At 40.4% G+C, this 18,553-nt stretch overlaps 1 protein-coding gene across 4 annotated transcripts in view; it reads left to right on the top strand.

The window, feature by feature from the left end:
- MACROD2 (mono-ADP ribosylhydrolase 2) overlaps nucleotides 1-18,553 on the top strand; it is a 1,989,159-nt gene that overhangs the window by 1,370,672 nt on the left and 599,934 nt on the right. For all 4 annotated transcript variants that reach the window (XM_060284443.1, XM_060284445.2, XM_030872537.2 and 1 more), the window contains exon 7: nucleotides 17,822-17,852. In XM_060284443.1, the coding sequence (XP_060140426.1) occupies nucleotides 17,822-17,852 (31 nt within the window). The remainder of the gene's footprint in view (nucleotides 1-17,821; nucleotides 17,853-18,553) is intronic.

The raw sequence follows: 18,553 nt of genomic DNA, 5'->3' as shown, positions 1-18,553 counted from the left end.
GCTTCCATGGAAACCAATTCTGTTTTGGGATATAGATCAACTTTGTACCCATGGACAATCTTTGAGCCTTTGTGCAACAATATAACCTCTACTCAGGACCAAATGATGCATGATACCCATACATGATTTTTCTGGTTAATTACTGTGATTAGGCGTCAAGCTCCCCTAAGATTTCACTTGTGTACTTCCTTGCCTTTATTTTCTGTATATTAAGTTGCGGGGAAGGTTTTCATTTTGCAATTCATGTTTCCTCTTGAATAGTGATTATATGCAGTTCCAGGAGTCACAAGGCTGCAGTCTGTAATTCTTCCAAGCAGCAGAACAAGGGTGTGGCAATAGAATGCGGAAATAGCAATAAAGGGAAAGGGCTATTTGTTCACGTTTCTGGGAGAATAAAGATGGCTTATTTAAAACGTGTGCTTAATATGGGCACAGATTGCATGGGGTACGTACATCTCAGAATTGCCCCACCTGATACCTGTCACCTTCTTTTCTTCACCCATCCTGGCCAGAGAGTCACAGGGGCTTGCGATGAGAAGGCACTGTCATGCAAGGGAACAGTGAACTTTAACGTGCCATGGGTAGAGCATCAGCGTAATTTGCTACACACCAAACTACATGTAGTGACAACTGGTTGAGCTAAGGAAACAAATCAGGGTGCAACCTTGGAACTTGGGATTATTAAATTGGCTGTTAATATCTGGCCCCCATGTTTTGTCTTGGTCTGGGTCTGTTCTTTTTCCTCTCATTATTTTCTTTAAAAAAAATGCATTCTTCTTTTCTTTTAATTTCTCAGAAAGATTGAAAATAGGTTAATAAAAAATAATTGGGAAATAGTAAAGATACTTGTAAACAAGAGAAAATTCTTAACCAACAGACATGAATAAATGTAATGGAAGAAAATTTTCATCCAGACCAGAGCCTCCCCCTAATTACAACTGTTGAATATCTCTAGCTTTCTAGTTCTTACTGCCATCAAATGGATCTTGATAAGGAGAAATATACTGTATGGTAGCATTAATTTTTGAGCTGATAGTATATTTTGTAACTAGATTGAAAAGGAAAAAAAATCATGTCTCCCCTGCATTAACGAGTTACTGTTCTTGGGTGTATTTGGGGAACACCATCTGTTTGGGGATCTCCCGCCTGCTCCTGAGTCAGACCCTCCAGCACGCACTCCACCTTTGTTTCTGTGTTTCTGCCCACAACCTTTAGTTTCATCAACAATTGTTAAGTCCATTTGTCAAATATTACTGGCCTTTGGTAGGGGCGAAAAATCGAAGGGACATTTCTACTGAAAACTCGCATCCATATCAAACTCTATGCTACAATGCAGGCACTTCTCAGGCTGAATTCTGTCGCGCGTACAAACATCCATTAGCAAGCAGTCACAAAAATAGTCATCTAGTCTAAAAAAGGTCATTTTGAGCAGCCAATCCTGAAGGTAGATGAGGCCGTGGGTCCATTCAGTGTGTGATTGTAACATCAGTTAGAGCTGTGGACCTCGGCGTGTCTCTCAAGCTCTTAGGTGGTTGACCTTGCCAGATTCTCATGGATGTCTCATACGAAGGTGATGGTGTCCATACAATTTCTCTGGCTAACTATCATATCTCATCTTACCAATAAAGAATTACTTCTAATATCTCTGTTGCTTGTTAACTAACCCTCTACTGTTCAATATTGATAGCTGATATGGTTGATGTAGCCATCTGTGGAGGGTGAATACCTGATTAGGGTACTTAACTAATTGCCTCCAGGGTATACACACACACACACACACACACACACACACACACGCACGCACACACACACAGACCAAATCACAACCTGGACAATATTCCAAAACAGAAACTCTTTAGAAATCATGACTTGCCTTTCTTGGAAAAATATTTCATCAATTTGAAATTTCCTGTGGTTGTTAGTCTGAAGTTTTAGTAAAGAGAATCTTAATATTCTTCATATATAGTATTGCTTCTTTTACTTTGTTAAATGGCTTACTTTAAAAATTTGCCAGAACTGATTTTGTCTGATAATGAAAAAAAAAATCAGATTTCGAAAATCCTGTTCCACATCCCCCCATCTCATCCCCCTTCTCAGGTAAATTTTGAAAAACTACATCTTGCTATGGATGTTTTATTAAAGTTTCTTGAAAGTGTAGGATTAAACTATGATCACATGAGTTTGAATAAATATTATAGAAAAATCCAATTTCCTCATACATCACAACGACATTTAGTCTAGTAAGTTCGTATTAGAACTGTCCCCAAATTACTTAGCTAGTGTTTCACACTATATCTAAAAATTGTGTTGATTTTGTGCTTTGACTACAATTGAATTTTTTGACCCCATATGGAGCTGTGAGAAAAATGTGGCTGAATGGGAAACACCAATGTTTATCACTAGCTCATCCTTCATTTTCCAACCCATAAAGCCCATCTACTACTTGCTGAAATGGAATCCCAGTCTACAAGAGGACAGGTCCAGAAGGGCTAATCCTGGATGCTGCAAAGCATCATGGGAGTGGTGTTGGAAGTGTCTACGCTGGCTGCTGCTGTGGGTATTCTTGTGCCTCTTGATACACCTATGGCTGCATGTAGGTTCTCAGCACCTTTGAATATTCTCCTCCCTGCCTCCTCCATTGTTCCTAATGCTAGCTATCTAGTGGTTGACAAAGAATGCCTGAAAAGTTCAGATGCTAAATCAGTGGTAATTAGTTTCTCATTATGTTCCCAAGGGTGCAACTGCTGTTGGAAAAAGAGCTGTAAATAATATTAGTTGTTGCTACCAGTTGGAGCCTCAGAACAACCTATAATTTTATTTGTGTTAATGAGACAGTTGACCTGTGGAGAAGAGTTTAAGCAAGTTTGAGGGGATTTAAAAAAAACTGAAATAAGGGGAGAAAAGATCAAGGGAAGAAAATTCAGCCCACTTAATAGAGTTAATTAATACCCTGTATGTATTGCCTTTTGACCGCGCCATGTCTTGTCAATCAATCAAAATGTAGTAACTAAAACATCAAAGCATATGGGCTAAGTGAACAAAGCATCAGCACAGTGTAGGTTAAAGAAAATGTTTGTCTAAAATCATTTCCATTTGATTGATTTATCCAGACACCTTCATCAATTTTCTGAAGTTGTGGGGCCTTTGTAGACCCAGACTCTGTTTTCCAACTGGAAATTGACAGCTGTCTGAGATCTTAGCACAGACACTGTCGTTTAAATTATGGAGAAACCTCAGAGTAAAATTTCAGGCCTCTTAAAGCCAGAAAATGGCCCCAGTGAGATCACCCCCTGATCAGTCCATTCTTCTGGGAAGCTTAGGAATTATTATGTCTAATGACTTTGCCAGTGGTTCTGGCCTGTGTAATTAAGATCCAAATATAACTCTATGTTCATTCTATAACTAAATTTCTTATCTAGACAAATGACCCATTTATAAAAGCTCATAAAATATCATAAAATTACATACTTAAAGATCTCCCTAACAAAATGTACCCAAAGATGTTCACATCTGAATTCCTAATAATTTTCCAAAAATATCCCTTACCACAAGTGACTAGAAAATATTGTATATTATCATTCAAGAGGAGAAAAATAGAATAAAGATCCATAACTATAAACAAGTACCTTTCCTCGATTTCATTTAGTGACCGTATTTGCATTTTTCTTCTATCATTTCAGTTCCTGAATGTGACAGCAGAGTCACCATCAGATCAACATAATCTTGCAAGTTTGTGCATTCACTGCAGAAAGCAAAATGTCATGACATTTCCTATAGGAATATCAATTTTTTTTTTGCAAGTTTTGCTCCACATAAAAAATGAATGAAAATGAGGGTCAAGATTCCAGACACTTTGGAATTCTGAATGGAAAGACTAGAGTAACTGGACTAAGGAAAGTGCACCATAACGAAAGAAAAGAGACTCTTGTCTTTCCTTCCCCTTCCTAACTTTTCTGAAGCTATCGATTAGGAGCTCCAGTCCTGTAAGAGTGGTCCAACGTGCCTTGTTAAGGATGCCTCCACTGTACCAAATCAAAACAAGGAAAGAGTGGAGGCAGAGGTAGTAGAAGAGGAGGAAATGGCACAAGGGGGAACATTTACATGTGATTGGGGAGGATTATTAAATATTGGGGTGAGAGTTCAGAGAAGCTTTAGTGGAGCATTTTGAAAATTATAAATTAACTCGGGGCTTATGTTTCAATCTAAAGGCAAGACATGAGAATTCCTATGTCATGGGTATTTTTCTTAGTCCTTAATCATCCATGCCTTCTAATTTTGACCAAGTTCTTAGAACTTTCTCAGATCCCTAAATCATAGCCTTTAGAGCAGAAATAGTCTCAGAAATCATTCCACAGGGCATTCTTCCCAACCCAAGAAAGTATCCATTTGCAATTTTGACAAGAAGGGACACCTCAACTTCTGTCTTAGCGGGAAAAAAAGCACCTGACATACTACATGACTTCCTCCTCATCAGGTAGCATATTCACAACTACTACATATGTACACACATGTGGTTCACATCAGCAGATGAGCCCCAATCAAGCAGTCACTTACTATAGTAGTTGGAGATATCACTGAGAAGCTGGATCAAGCCTTATCTGAAGCTACACATATCACTGAAATTTTTAAATTATAAAAAATTATATATATTTTTTCATTTTGAGTGCTACTTGGAGTTAAGTTTCCTGTCATTTGCACCATAATGGGTTTTACTGATATAGAGGTAAAATGAGAAGAGGGATCAGTGTGAAATTTCAGTGAGTAATGGTCTGAACTCTTGCTACTCAGACTGTAGTCCCAAGATCAGCAGCATAGGTATCTTCTGGGAGCTGTTAAAATGCAGAAGCTGAGACCTCAACCCAGACCTACTGAATCAGAATCTGCATTTTTAAAAAGTTCCCCCAGTCATTTGTCTACACAGTAATGTTTCAGGACTATTCTAGTCCAAATTGGAATACTTTGACTGTGGGTCTAAAATATAGAAGTGACATGGACAGATAGAAACAAAATAGTCCCACCAGGAAATAACTGAGACTCTAATGTTGACATTCTGTTCATGTGAGAAGAAGGATAAGTGTATTTATCAGGATGAGAGGAGCTGGGTGTTTGAACAGGGCAATTTTGTGGGAAAGTACAAGGGTTGGGGGAAGAGCATGGGCTTCATCATCTGACCTCTTCCTGATTTATTACTAACTTCTGTGTAGCTTTGGAAGATCTGCCACTTCAGGTACCCATGTATTACGTGGGAACAGTAATTTCCTCCCTGTTTTCCTCAGGTTTCAACTCATGCAGTGTTATCTTGAAAAGTAGCACTTGAAATGGTATTATTGTCTAGTTCCTTGCCACTGTCAATATACACAGACCAGCAATATTACCATCACCTGTGAGACTGTTAGAAATGCATCATCTCAGCCTGCCCCAGATCTACTGAATCCAAGTTTTCACTTTAGCAAGATGTTCAGGTGGGATGAATTGGGAGATTGGGATGGACATATACACACTACTATGTATAAAATAGATAACTAATGAGAACCTACTGTATAGCACTGGGAACTCTACTTAATGCTCTGTGGTGACCTAAATGGGAAGGAAATCCAGAAAAAGAGGGGACATATGTATACATATAGCTGATTCACTTAGCTGTACAGCAGAAACTAACACAATAATATAAAGCAACTATGCTGCAATAAAAATTTAAAAAGAAGAAAAAAAGATGTTCAGGTGAGCAGATACACATTGACATTTGAGGAGCACTGGTCCATGTACTTTCTGAGCCAGTGAACTCCCCATCCTAGGAGAAGTTCAGGTGGAGCCTGGGTGAGCCTATCAGAGATGACGGAGAAAGGAGCAATGCATGGGCTAGTGGGAACAGACAAGTACCAGGAACAGTAGCACCTTTGGGATATCTGTGCTTCTAGCAGAACACTGAAAACCAGTACAGAAGTGGGAAGTGTGCCAAAAAGGCATCATTTGTAGTTTCTGCAATTAGATATGAGCTAGAGATCACATGACAAAATGTTGGTTGAGACAGGAATGCATTTCATAGGGTGAAGGAACCTTGGGCAGCTCTTTGTAACTCGGGGGAAATAGATCTCTAGTGCAGAATCATTGGCTTCTTACTATGTCCTCAAAAACATTCCTCAGTGACATCTGTTACTAATGAAACTGTATTTTTTCCATGTTGAGGATGTGTCCCACTTCAACAAATCCCTCCCCAAAGAAACTGTAACATGGAGGGAGAGGAAAACCGTGGGCAGAAATTCTTTCACACACTCGAAAGGAGTATAACTCTTGGCTGCGATAAGTTCTATCTGAGACAGAGTTACAACCTGTTATGGATGGGTTTTATTTTGTTTGTCCTTAAGAAAGATGCAATTATAACATTGTGGTTAAAAATCAAGTCCTTTACTTTGTGAAATCAAACTTTCAATGAAGTCAAAGTCTACCAGAGCTAGTGGTAGCTGAATCAAGCTACTATCCCTAAATCAAGAATTATCCCAACCATCCTTTCATCTATCTCTCCTTCCATCCTGCCACCCTCATCCCATCCATCCATCCATGCATCTATCCACCTGTGCCTGTGTGAGTTCCTCATTGCCTCTCTAACAGGAATGATGACTTAGTGCATACGCTAAGTCAACTCCCTGAGAGTAGAACAAAATTTAATCTAAACTATTCTTTAATAACTCACAGGTGTGTCACATTCTGCACAACTTGGTTTGTTCATCTCCCAGTACAGGAGCCAACACTGACCCTCCGTGTATACGGCGAAAGGCCAGCTGCCTGCTTCCTTCCTTGTGGTTCTGGGATGATTCTGGTTGGATTAATGCAGTGATCACTGGGAAATGTGTACAAATAACTCACCTCCTGCGGCCTGAGCTGTCAGACATCTCCTTGCAGACTGGCTGCTTCCCGTCTTGTTATTTTTGCTCATTTCCATAATAGAATTTGGTTGATAAAAGTCTTCACAGTGATCGATGGTCCACAAAGCACAGTCATTTTCAGGCCATGAGTAACAATTCTTGAAATTGGGAATTATGACTATAGTCAATTTCCTTTTCCTTTTCCTTTCTTGCTTTCCTTTCCTTTAGTCATTCCTACAGGGTGTGTCCTTTAGACACCTCTTTCTTAGTCATTATCCCCTAATGAATTCCCTTGTTAAATATGAAGTGTGTATCAGGCTTGACTAATGTCTTCCTTTGGGACTAAGGAAAGAAGAATGTATTACCTTTACATATTGATTCAAGCTGCATAATCATAATTATTTTTACTTAAAGTCCTCATTCTTTACAAACCACGCTGTAGACCCCAAGCAACTGTCAAGAGAGTCTCACCTAACTCCCATAAATACGAGAGGGAGTCAGGTGTTTGCACAATTAATTGAGTGTAAAAGTGCCTGTATTCATGTGGAAAACCATCTCTTTTTCTATGTGGTGATTTCAAGTTCACACCATGAAATTATGGAGGGGTTGAAGTGGAATTGCCCAATTTGTGAAGAGAACATGCTGACATTTTAAGAGATGGAACAGAGCTGTCAAAAAAATCTACAGGCCGGAAATCTGCATATGTGTTGGTAATCTAGCAATCTGCTCCCTGTCTAATAATGTGGTCTGTGACAGATTAGTAAGCACAGAAAAGGAAGGAGCTCAGCACATCCCAGGGGAGCGAGTCTGTGTTGGATATGAGGAGGATGCAGCCTGGGCTACAGTTGTCTGGTGCAACGGTGGGGAAAAAAGGCATTGGTTAGAACAGAATAACACAGTGGTTCTCAAAGTGTCCTAATTTTCAGTTACACTGTGGCACTAATCTTCAGTGTGATGGCAGATTTAATACTGTTGAGAGCTGGTAGCTAGGGCCTAGAAGGGTTTTCATACTGTGTTGATGTCGAAAAAGAACTCTCATCTCTAACCAGCCCTTCCTCAAGGACCGGGGATGTTCAAGGCGGATTCTTCTCTCATCACCTCCCCCTTCTCTGTTGACCTTACTTACTCTGTTCTGCAGTGGAAAGTGCTTAGAATTTTGAGTCAAAAGATAAGGGCTTCTGTCTGAGCTTTTCCTCTTAGTCACTGTGTGACTTTGGGTAGCTTTCTCACTCCATCAGGGGATGATAATAATATTGCTTCCCCTCAGGCTTCTCTGTTGTTATGAAAGACAGCAAAGCCCATGTAAAAACAACCAGGGAGCTTTAGAATTTATAAGACGGTATCTTTATTTCTATATATTTGCTTAAGCCACGAGAGGAGGAGAACCTGATAGCTGAAGCTACTGGACATCCTGGTATCCTTTTCCATGGTCTTTTGGTAAATATTGTTGACTGTGTATTATCTCTCTCCCTTCTCACAGCTGTTCAGTTTGTGAACACATCCTTAGGGAGTCTTGGAAGAAGAGTGGAAACACAGGTTGGCTGAGAAATGGTTGAGTTACTCTCTCCGTGTGCCCAGTCCATGCATAGACTCTTAGAAAATATCACCTCACCACCCAAGTGTGTCAAGGCTTTGGGCTGCTCCTCTATGAGACCATCTGTGTTTCTTGTTTTGTGGTTGTTTCTTGGTAATGGATTTTCTTAAATGTTTCCTTTGGAAGTCACATCTTCAACTTTCTAATTAAGAAAAACATGGAGATGCAACTTATTATTAAGGAAGCCAAGGATTGACTCAAAGTCAAGAGTAGATAATAAACCCTCCTTGGGTTTGTTTAACAGAAGTTTACATGGTGCACATTCTTTATGGGGCCTTGCCCTAGGCATGGAAGACAGAAAGTCCCAGGACCACTGCCTCCTCCCTGCATGGTCACTCTCTGAATCCCCTCCGGTTGTCTGTCCCTGACAGCCGCTCCTTGGTTTCGAGCCAGGTCTCTGTTGTTCAAGTTACTCGTGATCTTAAGGATGCTCTCTCTTCCCTCTTGCTTCTTTACAAGGATTCACCTGATTTTACTTCTCTCTCTTACCAAGACTGACCAGAAGTGACCATGGGCTCTGTTTTCTCTGAGATTCTCCCAAAATCACCTGTCAGGTTTATTTCACTTTAGAAGTTCTACTGCAGCCGCATCAACCTTACTAACAATAGCAAATGTCTGCGCTGGTTCCCCAAAAGCAGTCTCTGGGATGAGGATCTGGGGGAAAGGGATTTGTTAGGACAATCCCAAGGAAAAAAACAGGTGAGATGTGAAGACTGAGACTGGAAGGGAAGGGTGGATGTCAGGCTGTGTCCCAGGTGACTGCAAAGTCCCAGGGCGATGCTCCTCAGACGATGCAGGTCACACCTCAGCTTTGTCCCCTCCAGGGCAGAGATGCAGGAGTATCCATTACCCTCTACACCCCACCCATCAGACATTGATTGGTTAAGGGCTGCCCTGGAGGCATTTGATTGCAGATCCCGGGAGCTCTGAGTGCATTGGCAAAGCGCCCGGCAGCCCGAGGGCATCGCTGTGACAGCTGCTGTGTGTGGGGCTTGCCTCTGGCAGGGTTGCTAAAGGACAGGACACTGACGGTGTCCCAGACACGCTGAGGAAAGCTCCAGGGCCCCTAAGTCCTCCAGAGCTCCACCTACAGCCCTGCACTCTTTCCAGCGGGGCTCTGGTCCCTCAGTACTATGTGTATAGGGCGCCTCCTTGTCATTCTGGCCCCCTTTTCAGCCAGGAAGGTCCCTCTGTGCAGAAACAGGCAGGCCTCGCGATGGCTGTGAGCTTTGGGCCTTTCAGTCTCAGTGGGTAATTTACTTCTCAGGGGATCTGAGATGATTGACTGTTATCTCAACTTCCCCAGCTCTACCCAGGAAAAGGTCACCTAAGGGCATCCCCTCACACCCACCACCTCTCGGTGCCAGGGATGCAAAATGAGCCTAGTACATGTACTTTAATTATGAAGAAGATGTGGGAGCAGATAATTCCAAAAATCGAGGTGATTAGGGTTATGGGGAAAAGAACATCATTTTAGGAATATTTTGTTTCAGTAGGAGCTTCCACATTGCACAACTAGTTTGCTATTAATATGAGAAGGGTTTTTGTTTGTTTTCCTTTTTCTAAACTTTTGTTTCTTCCCTTTGCTTCTGTGTAAAGGGAGTTTACAGATGTAGACATTTTGGAACAGAATGCACCTTCCTTTGGGTTCATTGGGTTTATGGGGACTTGCTCTCCTTTTCACATATGTATAGTTTCCAGTAAAACATTCCTCCCAGTCACTCAAGAAAGCTCAGGCAAAAGGCAAGTATGTTCCCTTTGCTGGTTCTGACATTCTGCATCCTAATAAATTCATGGTGGAAGCAATCCAGCTGTCTTCTTGGAAAATATAAAGTTTAGAAGAGGACTGTGAATATTCATGGCTATGTAATAGTTTGTTTTATACTACGTGGAGTTGTAGTTATAAACACAAAACCAGCTGGCAATAAATGACTTTATGACAGCTATTTCCAAGGTATAATGAAGAAAACAAAAACAAAGTTATTGCATATAATTATGGTGCCTGGGTGAACCTGCACCACGCACTCCAAACACTACTCTGGCCGTTTCCACATGATCTCATTCACAGGCTCCTTTAAATGACCTTGGCCTTCAGGTTATTTACCTTTGGGGTTGGGAGTGCACTGATAGTATTTGCATTTTCCTGTGCAATTTGTTAAAGAGACAGCATCCTTTTGCTCTATTCACCCATGTAATGGGAAAAAAAATTGGAATTATTGACTCTAACTGTTGGAGAGATTTTACATTGAAAAAATATTTTGGAGAGAGCAGTTTGTCAGTACAATCAGCCCTCTGTACCCATGGGTTTCTGATCTACAGATTCAACCAACAGCAGATCAAAAATATTAAAAAAAAAAAAATTTCCAGAAAGTTCCAAAAGAGCAAAACTTGACTTTGTTTTGGACCAACGACTATTTACATAGCAATTTACATTGTATTTACAACTATTTACATTGCATTTACATTGTATTAGGTATTATAAATAATCTAGAGATGATTTAAAGTGTATGGGAAGGTGTGATTAGGATATATGCAAATACTACACCATTTTATGCAAATGACTTGAGCATTAGTGGATTTGCGTATTTGAGGAGGGTCCTGGAAGGACTGTATCTTCAAAATTTTAAACTTTTCCTTTAACTCAATGGTTAAACAAGTTAATTTTTATCAAGGAATATATCCTACCAGAATATATTAGGTAGACAAAGGCATAGTCAAGAATGCTATGGCAGGGTTATTATAGTAGTATTTACAAAAAACCCACATGTTTATCATGTTAAGTAAACATAGTGTCCATGCCTAGAATAGTATGTAGACATTAGATCATCGTACACTGACATTGAAAGTTCTCCAAGATCTAATGCATGAAAAAAGCTAGCCTCAGAAGATATAACACAACATATGTTCCAATTTGTGTAGAAAAAAAAAATCTGACTATGTTTGTATGGCCATATAACTCAATTATTAATTCATTCATCCATTAAACAGATATTTATTGTGTCAGGCCCCATTCTAGATGCAGTTGATACAACAATAAGTAAAACAAAGGTCTTCCTGGGTTTTGCCTGCCAGTGGGGGGTTGAGGTCGAGGAAGCAATGAACAGTCAAGCACCTGTGTGTCAGGTGGTATATGTAGGAGTCAACAAGATCCAGCAGCCTAAGGGAAGAGAGAGGAATTTAACTCGAGGCCAGAAAGAACCTCACTGAGGAGGTGACATGTGATCAGGGATCTCAAAGGAAGTGTGCCCGACAAAGGGATCAGCTAGGCCAAAGGCCCCGAAGCAGGACTGTGCTTTCTGTGTTTGAAGAACCAAAGGAGACCAGCATGGCTGGAACTCTGTGAGCAGGGGGACAAGTGGAAGGAAAGGAGGGTGGAGAAGAAGCCAGGAGCCAAATCATGGGGAAATTGGAGGCCTCGCTCTCCTGACTTCACATTTTATTAAAATGTGATGTGAGGGGACTAAAGCTTTGAGATCAGGAAAAAGGCACAATCTCAGGCTTTAAAATGTAAACGCCTGGAGTGGTGTGATGCTCCCGGTGCTATTGGTCATGATGGCCCAAGAGGAAGGTTTTCTAGTTAAATCCAAGAAAGAGAGGGTGAGGCTGTAGGAGAAAGTTCTCACTGCTGTCTGCCTATGCCTGCCTTCTTTAAGCCTTTTGAGAATTATTTATAAGTTCTTTGTATAATTCACAAGTATTAAAGGTAAAAAATCAATAATTCCTTACCCAAAATAAAGCAGTATCTTAGCATTCTGTTCTGTGACCTTGAAGAAGTTCACTTTCTTAGCTTTCTCTCCTCCACGTTTATGAAGAGGGGGGAATAGGTTCTTTATCACAGGATTGTTCATGAGAATGAATCAGACTCTCTGCAGAGAGCTTTTAGCCCGTGCTCGGCACATTGGAACAGAGTGGTCGCCCTGATCTATGGGGGACACGTTCCAAGACCCCCGTGGATTCCTGAAACGTGGATAGTACTGAACCCTATATATACTATGTTTTTTCCTGTACATACATACCTATGATAAAGTGTAATTTATAAATTAGGTACAGTAAGAGATGAACAACAATAAAGAATAATAAAATAGAACAATTATAACAATATACTGTAATAAAAGTTATATGAATGTAGTCTCTCTCTCTCTCTCAAAATATCTTGTACAAATGTAATGCCTTTTCCATGTTGACTAAAAACTTACCACACGCCACGGCTCTGACTTTTGCGGATTGATGTGCGACAGCAAAAATAACACGGATTCATTTTTCCTTCTTCACAGTTTTGTGATAGAAGATTCGTTCTTACCCTAATCTTAGCAACCTCAGCACACAATTGTTTTTTTCTTTCCTTATTGACTTGAGAAATTTCACCTTTTCACTAAGGGAAGCACTGCTTCTCCTTGGCCTATCTGAATTGCCAGCATCACTACTTTTGTGTTTTGGGGGTAAAATAAACGTTACTTCAACACAAGCACTGCAATATGGCTCTACTATGACAGCCTAGCTGATAAACTGAGGTGACTGACGGGTGGGATACGTGGATGATTCACGTCCCAGGCAGGATGGAGTGAGATGGTGCTAGATTTCATCATGCTACTCAGAATGGAGCACGATTTAAAATTTGTGAATTGTTTATTTCTGGAATTTTCTGTGTAACATTTTTAGACTGCAGTTGACCACGGGTAGCTGAAACTGAGGAAAGCAAAAACACAGATAAGGGAGGGGACTACCGTAATTCAAGAATGACAGCTATTGTTGTTGCTAGGCTACCACCTCCCATGTCAAAACACCATGAGGAATTCGGGATGCTTCCCAGGATGGGAAGCATAGTCTACAGTCTTAAGGATTTCAGTGTTCCTACAAGTGTGCTTGAAACCAACATGCTGGGCTAAGGAAGTATTTTCTAGGTGGCCCAATCTGTAATTTCACAAAAGAAAATTCCTCTCTCACTCTCCAAGTCAAATGATTATTTTTCTTTTCCCCAAGAGAGAAGTGCATGATGATTTGGAAAACAAACGAACAAAACTGGCTAAAAGTCAAGTGCTATAAAGTTTCTGGTGGCTGTAGGGTCGGCCCTGATTAGCATGGAGGTGTCTTGCTCCTGGAACTTGCTGGAAGGGGAGTTTGGAGCCTTACAAATTCAACTGATGATGTCATTCCCCAAGTGCTACAGGTGACTGCAGAGTTACATGCACTTAAACCAGGCTAATTGGCCTGGGTTTTGGTACAATCTATCATTCTTCCTTCCACAGGCGAGGATTTTTGTGGGAGGTGGTTATGTTAAATATAACTTTGAAATAAAGAAATCCCGTGCTACTCAATTCTGGTGGCCCCATCAGAAACTTATTATGGCAAAGAACACAGACTCTGTGCTGTAAAATCCCTTAGATGAACTCACTTGCTCTCTCTTTCTTTCCCAATCTCTCTCTCTCAAGTAATAAAAAGTGATTAATACTGAGATGTAGTTTGGTTGAATTATATGCAAAGTTGTTTTACATACAATGAGTTTTTTCCATGATATTGCAATCCCATCTCTGCTTTATCATTGCCTTTTTGTTTGAATTAATGCAATAATGTTACCAAGGGCATCCTCCATTACACAACTGTTTGCCTTCCCATTCAAGGCGACAGTGTCATTTTCAGATGAAGCTATTTGTCCTTGTTAAAACAGGCAAGGCAATTGGTACATTCAGACTCAACTATTAAGTTGCATGATTGATTCCAAGTTAGAGCTGGGAGCTGAGGCAAATGAAAGTTGCCATTAGCTGTTCAGTGTGCTCTCTCTTCTGCTAGATCTGATGGGAGAATGACTCATAATTCTGTGCCTGAGAAGGAAGCAAAGGGGAGTGAACTCAGATCAGTTCCCCAGGAGGCAGACTCTGAGATGGAGTTTAGGTTACAGGATGTTTACTGAGCTGTGCTCTGGGAATCAACACCTGGAGAAGGCAGGGGATAGAAGTGGGAGGGGCAGAGGGAAAGAAGAGCTGCCGTGTGGCTCAGTGACGGGCCTGCTCACCCCGTTGGGAGCTCTGGGGCTGCAGGGCCCTTCAGTGCTACATTGATTTGAGCCAAGATGACCAAGCCCTTTATACTCTGCATTGATTATGGGAAGGGGCATGACCCCAGTGAAGTGGGTCTTTGCATCTGACACAGTCCCTGAAAAGGTTAACAGTTGAAGGCTGTCTGCTGACAGCTCTGCTGGGGTCTAGGCACGAGATTCTAGGGCAGTAGTCCTCAGCCAGGGGTGATTTCGCCCCCTAGGGGGCATTTGACAATGTCTGGAAATGTTTTTGATTGTCAGGACTGGGGGCCCTACTCCTAGCAAGTGGATAGAGCGCAGGAATGCTGCTAAACATCTGACCATGCACAAGGCAGCCCCCAGCAATAATCTTCTGGTCCCAAATATCAACAGTGCCAAGGTCAGGAAGCCTTGCTCTAGGGCAACAGATTCCCCCACCCCCACCCCAAAGCAGAGCCTGGTGGGCATCACAGTGGCCACCACAAGAATCAGCATTAATTGAGATATTGTTACTTGTCAGCCACGATGCTCTGTGTTCCTTATTCCTTCTCATCTTCCTGCAAACCCCTTAGGAGAGCCTTAGAGTTTTCATCTACTGATGAGGATGCTCAGAGCAGTTAAGTAAACTCGCCAACATCATGAACGGGAAGGACCCCGAGGTGGGATTTCAAGCAGACTGGCTCATGGAAAACATTCTAGTATCTTCTAGTTTCCGCTTGATGGCTTGATGCAGGTGTTCTCAAACTTTTCTCTTTGTCTACCCGGAGCACAAGATAGATGATGTTTACGTGTTCAGTTTGCTCCCATGGAATTCCTGGGGCACCAGCTATAAACTCACGTCTTTCTACCTCATTTAAAAGACACAATGACGCATAGCACAGGGAGATCAGCTAGGTGGTTTGTGACCACCTAGAGGGGTGGGATAGGGAGGGTGGGAGGGAGAGAGACGCAAGAGGGAAGAGATATGGGAACATATGTATATGTATAGCTGGTTCACTTTGTTATAAAGCAGAAACTAACACACCATTGTAAAGCAATTATACTCCGATAAAGATGTTAAAAAAAAAAAAAGGCACAATGGAACATGAGTGAGCACGGGACAAATTACAGGGATGACTCTGAATCCTCTCTAATTTGTATTTCTAAGCAGGTCATTCCTGAACTTCTGACCCTTACTGTTAGTAAGCATGCAGTTACTTTCCACAGGCAGAGTGCAGCCTGTAGATAATCTTGGTGAATGCCTGTAAAAAGACTACAATATTTCCAGAAGAATTTGTTCCATACTATCTCTTCATGTTTCTATGTCATTGGATGGATTGAGTTATTCAGAAACATTCTTCAGAACTTATTGGCACCTCAAGAATGTAAGGAATCAAAGAATTAACTCATTAATTCACTTAAAAAATAACCCCTACTCCATTCCAGAAACTGTCCTATTTTCTCATTAGAAACAGTAGCATTTACTAGTGAAGGAACAGAAAAAAAAAATCTCTCATTTCACAGACATATAGGTAAGCTTAACAGAGTCACTTATTACTCTGTGTAAAACAAAATCACGTAAATTTTGACTTTTTAAGTAGAACGTCCAAGTAAAGGGAATAAACATATATTCTATAAAAATGTTAAGGAAAATAAAATGTAGGACACATTTAACCCAAAGATATAAATAAAAAAGGCTTAAACATTTCATTATAGTTGAGCCCAATCATAATGTTAGTTATTATGGTCAATAGCAGATGCAGTATTTTGAATTTCTAGTGCAATATCAGTCCTTTTAAAAAAAATTCTGTCATTAATTCCCACAGCATACTTCTATATGGTAAATGTTATCTGCATTTTCATGGGAAAATCCAAAGATGAAAACAACTTGATCAAATTTATACAAAGGTACATTGGCAGAGGACATTGTCATACTCAGATCCCTTTCTATTGTTAGAAAGCTCAATTTTGACTTAACTCTATTTACATTTGTTCATTCACTCTTTTCATCAAATTCTTTAAATATTGCTGAGTGAAATACAGTGTCTTAGTCAATTTGGGCTGCTATAACAAATTGCTGGGTGGCTTAAACAACAAACATTCATTTCTCATGGTTGAGAGGTCAAAGATCAAGGTGCCAGCAGATCTGGTGTTTGGTGAGAGCACACTTCCTGGTTTGCAGATGGCTGTCTTCTCATTGTACTTCACTTGGTGGACAGCAGAGCGTGCTAGCTATCTTCCTCTTCTAAGAATTCTAATCCCGTCATGGGGGCTCAACCCTCATGACCTAATTAACTCCCAAACATCTCACCTCCAAATACCATCACATTAGAGTTTCAGCATATGCATTTGGGTGGACACAAACATTCAATCCATAGCATATGGCATAAGCAGTGGTTTGCCAGCAAATGTTTAAAAAGTGACTCAAAAAAATTAGTGTGCATGTCTGTAAGTTTATTTTTAAATTTTACTGATACAAAGAATGTATAGCACACAACTTAAATATAAGAATAGACTATAGGGGCTTCCCTGGTGGCGCAGTGGTTGAGAGTCCGCCTGCCGATGCAGGGGACGTGGGTTCGTGCCCCGGTCCGGGAGGATCCCGCGTGCCGTGGAGCGGCTGGGCCCGTGGACCATGGCCACTGGGCCTGCGCGTCTGCAACGGGAGAGGCCACAACAGTGAGAGGCTCGCGTAACGCAAAAAAAAAAAAGAAAAAAAGAAAAGAATAGACTATACAATACCCTCTGTTAGAAATTCTGTTTAGCCAGTTGATTCTTACAGAATCCTTTTGTTAAATTTTATCAAAATTTTGTATCCATAGCCAACTTCTGGTTTCAGTTGACCCACATGTATAGTGCACCATGAACGTTGATTGATATTTTCAGATTTTACATCACCAACACGATGTCACTTAACACAGAGCTGAGACAGGATGCCCAGTAGCATACCAGTATGTAGTATTTCCACCGGACACGTATGACAGACATAGTCATCTTAAAAGCAGAGGTAATAGTAACATGCGGCACAAGGAAACGATGACGACTATTTGTTTTAGATATGACTTAGCTCATTGAAGGTTTATGTGATTTAATTTCTTAATAATTGTTTAACAGTTCGTTCCCAAGATTCCTGTAAATTTAACCATTGGTTTTTGTGAGCTGGCATAATTGCTGGTAAAGAAAATTTTTCAGTTAATCAAATATGCCATTTCCATGATGTCTCCTATTCCAGCTGAGTGGGGTTCAGAGCTCAGAGTATGTGGGTAGAGGGCATCCCATTATCAAGCAAAACAGATGTTGAAATAGATGCTGTCAGGTTCGAGCAGAATCGTGCCTTTAAAATTTATCGTTATTTTTGTGGTTTCTTCACAGGCATTTCCCTGCATCTCAACAGGCATTTACGGTAAGTGATCTATCTTTTGGTAACGTTTATATTTCTTTATTTTGTTATTAAAATCAAGGTTAACAGGAAAAATAAGAGCTTCTCTGATGGATATAGTTTGCTGTGATTTAAAGAGACTCAGAATGCAGGTCAAATCCCATTGAGGAATCTCGAGAGGCTATTTGGATATTTTGTGTTGTTGAATTTAGTTGTACTGCATACCATGTGCAATGATTAGATGCACTGTGGCTTAACGTCTTTTGTTAGGTGAAAATTTTGCTCTAGTAGGATCTGACCTCTAATACTATTTTCTTTAATAAAGTCAGGTTTTTCTGTTAGATGAATCATAATGCATATAAAACCTAACATTACCATTATTTTGTTGTGAATTACAAAATAATAGAAGTGTTAGAATGCACACACATATATGTCTGTATATTTAAATTAAAAAAACCAAATATGTGACAATAAAAACAAATACTTTTAATAAGATGCAATTTTTTTTCTGGTATTGATAGATTGTTTTAAGTAGTGGCTGCTTCACTCACAGATGGAAGCAAAATGTTTTTATCATTACTTGTTTTCACTAGACTAAAGCTCTCTAAATATTCTTCTACCTACAATGACATATCCCTATGCTTTTTATCTCAGGCCGTTAATAAATCTGTTTTACACATTCAGGTAAAACAGAGTTTTTCGTTTTAGGGTTTTCTGATCAAGCA

This window comes from Globicephala melas, chromosome 15 (assembly GCF_963455315.2).
Source record: "Globicephala melas chromosome 15, mGloMel1.2, whole genome shotgun sequence".
Lineage (NCBI taxonomy): Eukaryota > Metazoa > Chordata > Mammalia > Artiodactyla > Delphinidae > Globicephala > Globicephala melas.
Note: the sequence above shows the minus strand (reverse complement) of the source record. Positions and strands in the feature narration are given on the sequence as shown.